Consider the following 9,056-nt stretch of genomic DNA (forward strand, 5'->3'; position numbering starts at 1 on the left):
CCGGTGTAAAGGCCGCTATTTAAGCACTCATAATTTGCCGTAAAACACGTCGGTGCGGCTTTTACTACCAAGGTCAAATGAAGCGTGGAATACAGGAGAGATGAGGTCTGCACTCCATGGCCATAAACCTGGGTCCGGTGTATACTCCAGTACATGTAGTAGTAATTCAGAGCTTAAAGGAAACGGACATAATTATGGATACGAGTTAAGAGTAACTCTCCGTCACTGCAACCAGATACTATAATATACAGTAAGAAAGTGCAAAACTAGGCACAAACTGACAGAGTACTGACATTCGACATCCTGACACCTAGCTTCAACACATCTCCGTAGCGCTAACCTACAGCCTTATTATGTCATTTTCCTTTCTACATTAATTATTGGCTCCACATCCGAGTTTCAAATTCAGAGTTTCATACACAACCATGCAATCATTCTACACTTTGCCTGCACGGCACTTTGAGCCTCTTTGCACACTGGGTGCATCCCTCTAGAAGTTACATTTATGAAGAACTTTGCTCTTCAGTGGTTTGAGGTAAAGACACAAACGGGAAAAGTCTGAAGAAGAAAAATGACTATCATCACCAGGTCTCGAATCAAGGACCTTCGCTTGTAGCCCGCGATGCGCTACAACCACTGAGGTATGGTGTAGCCGTCATCCCAGCAGAGACCGCTCAACATTTTCTTCAGATTTCGAGACTCAGGTGGGCTTTAAAGAAAAACAAGTTTCAACGAGCTGCTTACTTGGCACGCAGACTGAGACTTTGAAGCACGACCTCCTCTGGACATTTCCACTAGTGGCTCCCAAGCAGTATTCGGGTTCGTTGTTAGCGAGGCTGACGTTTTTAAAGACGAAATGGAGGTCTTCGCCGCCCTCGGCCGCTCTGGAGCGGAGGCGGTAATGGAACTGGGGCGACGTGAACCGGGGCGTTTTGGGATAGGACACGGTCAAGTCATGGCCGGCCCCACGGATTACGCACACGTAGACGACGTCTTGTCCGATGAAGGTGCAGTTTGGCGTGATGGGATACCTCGCACAGGACACCGTAAACTCGGCTGAGAAGGGGAAAAACACCACACGTGCATGCACACACAAATGCACGCACACGCATCCAGCATTCATACCGGGCAAAAATTAACACAATACAGTTGAACATCGATTATCCGACCACCTCTGGGCAGACAACTGTCAGGCGGTGTTCAGATAAGGCAAATGTTCCGGATAAGAAAAAACTGTCACTCACACACTTTCAGTGGTTATTACTAGCCGCACGACCTTTTTACTTTTTACTTTTCAAAATTTTCGTATTTGTTGAATGGCTCACTACATGCACAGTGCGTACTCAACGGCACGTGCGCCCAAAAAAACTGTTACGGATAATGGAATGGCCGGATAGTCGATGTGCGGATAATCGATGTCCAACTGTAGATTAAAATGCAATACAACATACGTTATACAGAATCGATACACATACTGTCCGATTGAGCATTTAGAATGAGTGACGGAACCGTTACCTCTGGTACACGTAAACTAGTCACTTTTGGGAAATCGTTATATATATGCGCCTCGTTAGAATAATGGCTTTCACAGTACACAGGGGAAGAAATCAGGAAATGCATGTGTAAATTTTCAAACGCAAAGCAAAAAAACTTCAAAATCAAAACTTCATACAAAAAAATAAATTATTAGCAACAAAATCAATCACTGAACTCAATTTAAAGGAGAAAACCAGACCAAAAAAGCATGCACACCGGTAGTATCCGCCAATCACGTTTTGTGTGTGTGTTTTAACCCTTTCAGCACGCATCACGTATATGTACGTGATGGTACATGTAACTGGCCCACGGATCACGTATATATACGTGATGCACGTATATATACGTGATGCGTACAGTGAAAATGAACGTACTAATGCTGATATGGAGACCACCTCGACAGGCCTTCCAGCCTGCCGCTAGGGTTTACCAGGTGTTAGCGGCCGTCGTGAGTTCCCTTCGGGAACGGACACGATAATTTACTTTTTTTTTTTTTTTTTTTGTGGACAGAACTGCGCTTCGCCCTTTGTGGACAAAATTACAAATTAAATGCCAGTGACCCTATGAGTGCATTCTACAGGTTAGTACGTACCTGCAGCCTGTGATGTTGCCATAGCGACCAGGGTCAATACGACCAGCCCTAAGCTGGCGCCACGGGTCCACGGGTCCACGCGTACAGCCTGCGAGATGGGAGCAACACAAGCAGAAACCATCATGGGACAGTCAAGGAAACCTGCATGCCTAAACCTGCCTAAACCGACCGCTCGGGGGACGTTACAATGTGCTCCCCGGGTACCACATTGCATGCAAGCTTATCCATCTAGGATCATTTGACTGGAAAAGACATCCCTTGATCCTGGCTATAATGGTCCTCTTCGACATCTGGTCGCCTGATCAGAGTGGTCGCCTGATCAGAGTGGTCGCCTGGACAGGTTTTTACTGCACTACTACAGTAGCACATAATTCTTGAGTCGGCCAGACGAGATTACACGTTCCTTGCAGACATCAGCACAACTTGACTTAAAAATCTCAGATTTTGAGTTTTTTGCACTCCATACATAATTTCATTTTCATTATTTTATTTGTTTGGTGAGACTCCCATGATAACTTACAGTCCATTCATCGGAAACTGGCCCGCTGGCTTTTGAAAGTCGGATTTGGGCCGAATTGAGGATCAAAAACCCACTTTAAATCTCAAAAATATTGGTTTTGGATCTGCTTTTCCATACATTTTGCCATGGCATACCTGTCCTAATTTTGTAAAACCTGACTGAATTTCTATTTCCCTGTTCTTGGACTTTTCTGGCCTCCAATGCAGCAAGGAGTAAATTGCACGGGTCACACAATGCAGGATGTACTGTTGTTTTCACGATAGTTGTAAAAAGTTAGGGTGCCAGTTTCCAATGAATGGACTGTAGGTATCCATTTACCTCTGGAGAATCCGTAAACAAACAAACAACAAACAACCAGTTCACCAGACCACCAGCAACACGCCACAACAGCAAGTAGGTCATCTCGACATATTTGGGTTCTCCTGTATACTAAATATGGCAACCGCTTGAACACCATTTTGAAACCTGGTCGTGGGAATAGGGAAAATTCAAATTTCAAATTCATAAAGACTAGTAGATATTTGGGGAAACAATCGACGTATAAACACACTATAACAAGAACTTTAACCAAACTTGTGAACGATCTTAACCCAACTGACGAAGCCCTCTACTCACTTCGCGCTCAGAGTATAGCACATGCACACACAAGTGGTAGATCTTACCATTTTTTGTCAGGTGTGGGGTGAGGTGAACACGATTTAGTCACTAATGTAGACCGCTGACAGTCGACTCCCTAGATTTCTATCCGAGGGAGATGATCCCCCTCCTCTTCTTCCGTGGTTGCTCTCACCCTCTCCTCAGCTCAATTGGCTGTCTTGACATGCCACGCGGTGCAGAAATAAATAATACAGAGATGAGTGAAGAGGGTAAACACATGGATCAAAGTTAAAGTGAACTACCCGGATAACCGCCGTACCTTCTCCTAAACAACTCTGCTTGGAAACACAGCCTAGAATGAAAGCTTTCTTCGGAGGACATTGCAGTTAAAGCGGGGCTGATTTCGAGCTCGTACTGGGTCGGGCAACTCACTCGGCCGATGGGTGAGCTCTCTCCGGTATCAAGGCGCATTGCGGCTGGAGCAGCCTCGGGCTGGTCGCGTACGCGACACCCAGCCGGGCACCCTACCATTATATGTGGGCCTACCGTAGACGACGCGCCCGCTTTGGGTCGCGGAAGCGGCGCGGGCAGGTGACGCTGAGGTGAGGCGCGCCCTATATAGCCACTGGATGACCTCAAAAGGCTCAGTTGGCCGACAAGTCAGCCCTTTGTACAGACGTGCGTACTCGTCTCTGTAGGACAAGAGGACGCGCCTGTGAGTGGGAGTCTTGTGTGGCCTCACCCTGGGTACAAATCCACTTGTAGGTGACTTTTTCGTGCACACCTCCGTCGAAACCAAGTGCGTCTGGCCAGAAACGGCAAATGCCAGTACGGTAGACTGCAAATTCTTTCAAAACAGTTTCCGGAAAATGAAATTCCATGGTACGGTACGAAACCCTAATTCAGCCAATCAGCAATTCCCTCAATCAGCAGTCGCTTCATGCGCATGCGCCACGATATTAGCCAATAATACTCCTTCTGCATCTTTGTACGGTGTTGAGAACTTTTTGAACCACCATTATCTATTTATTTTTTATTTTTTTATTATTATCAAGTTTTTAACAACTGCCACTGTCCGGCGTCATCTGAAGAAGCTTCCGACGTGCAAGGCATCTGGTCCCGACGGCATCCCCAACCGGGTCCTCAAGGCCCTGGCGCCATCCATAGCATTCCCTTTGTGCCATATTTTCAACATGTCATTTACCACGGGCATATTCCCTTCCGCATGGAAAACAGCGAAAGTCATACCTGTACACATGAAAGGTTCCCGCCACGAACCTGCAAACTACCGCCCTATCTCTCTTCTTCCCTGCGTGTCCAAAGTATGTGAACGCATCTTTTATGATCACTTATACAGACATGTTTCGCCGTTTCTGAGTCCCGCACAATCTGGGTTTTGTAAAGGCGACTCCACCTCCCTTCAACTGACCCGCATCGTGCAGCAGGTGTGCCAGCATAGGGATAACAGAGCGCTTGCTGGTATTTGCTTCTTTGACTTGGCCAAGGCGTTTGATACCGTCTGGCATCGAGGACTTTTGGCCAAGCTCGAGCATGCATTCAGGGTACGTAAACAACCACTCTCCTGGCTGAAATCTTATCTCTCTGGGCGTTATCAGTACGTAACTGTGCTTGGCACATCCTCGGCTGCAGCGCCAGTATTGTCAGGCGTTCCTCAAGGATCAATTCTTGGTCCCCTACTATTTATAATTTACGTAAACGATTTACCTGCAGTCTTCCCTGGAACGTCTCTGTTTGCTGACGACACGACCCTTCTCACCTCATCAGCTTCCCTCACTGGCCTGAAAAACAACTTGCGTGCTGCCATTCAGGAAGTTCTTTCCTGGATGTCGTCCTGGAGATTGTCCCCAAATCTATCAAAAACAAAGATCATGCTCTTCCCGCCCCAGCCAGAGTTCACAACCCTCATCCATGCCAACTTTCCAAATCAAATTGACATAGTGTCTTCTCACAAACACCTTGGCATTGTGATTGACTCTGCACTCTCTTGGGTACCCCACATCGAGTATATCTGTAAAAAATCAAGTAAATCCTTAGGAATTCTCTCCCCCCACTGCTCCTACCTCCCACTTTCTTGCAAGCTTCATTTTTATTTAGCCTACCTTCGCCCAATATTTGATTATGCCGATACGTCTTGTGTTGGATTATCCTCTTCCGCTGCTGCAAAGCTTGAAATACACCACAAGAAATTCCTTAAAATTCTCCTCCGTCAACCCCGCATGCTCTCATCATCCGCCCTTCATAAAATCGCTCACACAACCCCGTTATCACATGGACGCAGTGCACACCTAGCTTCTCTTGTTCATTCTATTAAGCTTGAGTTGTGCCCACCTCATCTCATGTGTTTTAATTGGTTCTCTTCTCTAAGAACTAGAAACTCGCTCTTACTCCCTCAGTGTAACTCATCCACTCTTTTGCGCTCCCCTCTCTTTATTGCTTATTCCGTTTGGCTCACTCTACCCAGAGAAGTTAAGGATCTGACCTCACTCCGCCTGTTTAAGATCCGTGCCGCCCCTTATTTACTACGACATAAATAGCTCATTATCCACATGTCCTTTGCGTCTCTGTGTTTTTCAATGTTTTTACTTGACATTATCTTTCTTTACTGAGTTGTTGTTGCTGTTCATTTTGCTACTCCTTCTTTTTCCCTCCCCAATCCTCTTCCGAGTGTCCTCTTCAAGTTCCGGCAACACCGAATTGGTTTCGGCGGAGACATCCAACAGATGTTACATCAGGTACTCATCAGGAAAGAGGATCTGCCAGCACAGAGATTCCTGTGGCGAGGGCGTCACCGTGACCGAGACCCAGATGTCATGCAAATGACAGCAATGACATTTTGGTGCCACATGCTCGCCGGCAGCCGCTCAGTATGTGATGCGAAAGAACGCCTCGGAGTTCACCGATCGGTGGCCTGACGCCGTACGGGCCATCTGTGAGAATCACTATGTCGATGACTACTATGACTCTACCGATGATGAAGAACAAGCCAGAAACCGAGTGGACCAGGTGTCGGCCATCCACGATGCTGGTGGGTTCCTCATTCGCCACTGGGTCAGCAACTCCAGAGAGCTGCTGCAGCACATTCCAGCAGAGCGCCGAGCAGTTGACGCACCGACATTCAACAGCGGCACGGAGCTGCCCATGGAGCGAGCGCTTGGTCTGAAGTGGGACCCAGAGACTGATCAATTTAACTTCCGCCTCAGTCAACGCCTCGTTGACCAAGAAGCTAAGTCACCCCGGCCAACAAAGCGACAGGCACTCCGCATGATCATGTCAGTGTTCGACCCGATGGGGTTTCTATCCTGTCATACCCTAGCAGCACGAGTCCTTCTGCAAGATGTTTGGCGCACTGGAGTTGGGTGGGACCAACCCCTACCGGACAGTCTGCTGGAAAAGTGGCGTCAGTGGTGGGAGGTCTCCGCGAGCTAAGTCACATCGTTGTACCCCGCTGCTACTGCCTGAGAATGTCAACGAGGAAGTCATGTCAGCTTCATGTCTTTGGCGACGCCAGCGAGGACGGCTTTGCAGCCGTCGAATACTTTCGAACAACTCTTGAAGACAGGACCTCTCAAGTCTCTTTCGTCCTGGGCAAGAGTCGTGTCGCCCCGTTACGGCCGATTTCCATCCCAAGGCTCGAGCTACAGGCGGCACTCATGGCTGCAAGAATAGCACGGACGGTTCTGGAAGGGCACGACCTACTCATCGACAGCACAACGCTATGGACAGATTCAATAACAGTCCTTCGGTGGATTCAGGCAGATGCCAGGAAGTTCAAGCCGTTCGTCGCCCACAGAGTCGGTGAGATCGATGAACTATCTGCAGTGTCACAGTGGAGGTGGGTGCCAACAACCCTCAATCCAGCTGATGCCGCAACGAGAGTACTGCCAGATGTCCAAGGCAGACAACTTCATTGGCTTCAGGGTCCGAAGTTCTTGCAAGCTCCAGAGGCTGATTGGCCAGAGGAGACCACACATGCGAAGGCTACTGACGTCGATGCTGATCGCCAGGAGATGAAGGCAGAGTTCACTGGAATGCACACCGTGCCAGAGCCGTTGGTCTTACCAGACGCCAACAGTTATTCATCGTGGATGAAGCTGGTGAGAGTCAAGGCATAGATGGCTCGATACGTCAAGAACCTGCGGGCCAAGGCAGCCGGAAAGCCAGCCACTGTTGGGGAGCTCCTTCCGACAGAGTTCCAAAGGGCTCAAGAGCTGTGGTGGCTCAGGACTCAAAGAGACAGCTTTGCAGGTGACGTTGCAGAACTGAAGAAAACTGGGTCTGTGACGAAAGCGAGTCGTCTGTACACTCTGTCCCCAACCATCGATGGAGTTGGTGTGATCCGCATGAGTGGACGGGTCAGGACCGCACCGAGTGGGAGGGAGCGCCATTGATCTGGATCCGGTTATCCTGCCACCAGATCACGCGTACACTCGACTCATGCTCCAACACCTCCACGATATCTGTGGTCACCAAGGACAGGCTCAGGTAGCCAGCGAGATCCGCCGACAGTACTGGATACCGGGACTACGTACTGCAGTGCGGCGCACATGGTCCGTTTGCCAACGCTGTAAGAATGATCGCTCCAAGCCGATACCTCCGCAGATGGGCAACTTGCCCGAGGGGAGAACAGCTGCTTTCGTCCGCCCGTTTACGCACTGTGGTTTGGATTACTTCGGGCCTCTGGAAGTGACAGTTGGCAGGAGACGTGAGAAGCGGTATGGTGCTATCTTTACATGTCTCACCACGCGAGCAGTTCATCTTGAGATCGCTCATAACCTAACGACCGACAGCGCTATCATGGCGATCCGAAGAATGGCCAGTCGACGAGGCTACCCGGGAGTCCTGTACTCTGACAATGGCACCAATTTCCATGGCGCCGAGAGAGAGATGCGTGAGGCCTTGCAAGACCTTGACCGGGAGAAGATTACGGGATTCCTGACGCCGAAGGGAGTGGAGTGGCGTTTCAACCCGCCAGCAAGTCCGCACATGGGTGGAGCCTGGGAGCGACTCGTTCGCTCTGTGAAAACCGCCCTGAGTGCAGTGTTACACGAGAGGTCTCCTAAAGAGGAAGTCTTAACGACCCTGTTCGCTGAAGTCGAAGCAACCCTGAACAGCCGCCCGTTAACTCATGTATCATGCGACCCAAAGGACGAGGACAGCCTGACCCCGAACCATTTTCTGCTTGGGACACCAGCTCAGACGCACCCACCAGGACTCTTCACGGAAGATGACCTCTGCCTCAGGAAGCAGTGGCGCATAGCACAGACCCTCGCAGCCCACTTTTGGCGACGCTGGCTAAAAGAATACCTGCCCTGCCTCCAAAGGAGGACGAAATGGCATGGTGCCGATCCAAGACCTGTGAAGCCTGACGACATTGTTGTGATCGCCGATGGAAGCCTGCCGAGAGGCACTTGGCCGAAGGGACGTGTTACTGCTGTCTATCCCGGCCCAGACGGACGAGTGCGAGTAGCAGATGTGCAGACGCAGACCGGCACCCTCCGACGACCTGTCAGTAAGATCTGCGTCCTGGATGTCCGACGATAGGGTGACCGATGGATCGTCACCGGGGGGAGGATGTTGGCAAAACTACTGCTGTTCAACCACCTGACACCTCTTTCTACTGTGTGATTATGTTATCATTCACGGCCGTTAGTAGTGATTCCCGTTGTATCCATGCTGCTGGTTGCACTTGTGATCATCATAACTGTATTGCGTGAATGCATGATCCTTCTCGTGTTTCATTGCGGTGCCACTATGGATCTATGGCCCGATGCTTAGATTATAGTGCATTGT

The 9,056-nt window shown here is 49.4% G+C and overlaps 2 protein-coding genes across 2 annotated transcripts in view; one reads left to right on the forward strand and one right to left on the reverse strand.

The window, feature by feature from the left end:
* LOC135821153 (uncharacterized) overlaps nucleotides 1-3,643 on the reverse strand; it is a 14,011-nt gene extending 10,368 nt beyond the window's left edge. The window contains exons 1-4 of the mRNA XM_065334220.1: nucleotides 3,565-3,643; nucleotides 3,311-3,458; nucleotides 2,129-2,216; nucleotides 745-1,056 (exon numbers count right to left, since the gene is read on the reverse strand). Of these exons, the coding sequence (XP_065190292.1) occupies nucleotides 745-1,056; nucleotides 2,129-2,216; nucleotides 3,311-3,313 (403 nt within the window). The 5' untranslated portion in view covers nucleotides 3,314-3,458; nucleotides 3,565-3,643. The remainder of the gene's footprint in view (nucleotides 1-744; nucleotides 1,057-2,128; nucleotides 2,217-3,310; nucleotides 3,459-3,564) is intronic.
* A 4,057-nt stretch (nucleotides 3,644-7,700) lies between these two features.
* Nucleotides 7,701-8,807, forward strand: LOC135821667 (uncharacterized). Its single transcript, XM_065334665.1, has one exon. The coding sequence runs from the start codon at nucleotides 7,701-7,703 to the stop codon at nucleotides 8,805-8,807; it is 1,107 nt and encodes a 368-aa protein (XP_065190737.1).
* The last annotated feature ends 249 nt before the right edge of the window (nucleotides 8,808-9,056 follow it).

The sequence above is a fragment of the Sycon ciliatum genome, chromosome 7 (genome assembly GCF_964019385.1).
Source record: "Sycon ciliatum chromosome 7, ocSycCili1.1, whole genome shotgun sequence".
NCBI classification, from domain to species: Eukaryota; Metazoa; Porifera; class Calcarea; order Leucosolenida; family Sycettidae; genus Sycon; species Sycon ciliatum.

Coding starts and splice junctions, on each gene's coding strand:
- LOC135821667 (XM_065334665.1), top strand. CDS start 7,701: ATGCTCCAACACCTCCACGATATCTGTGGTCACCAAGGACAGGCTCAG.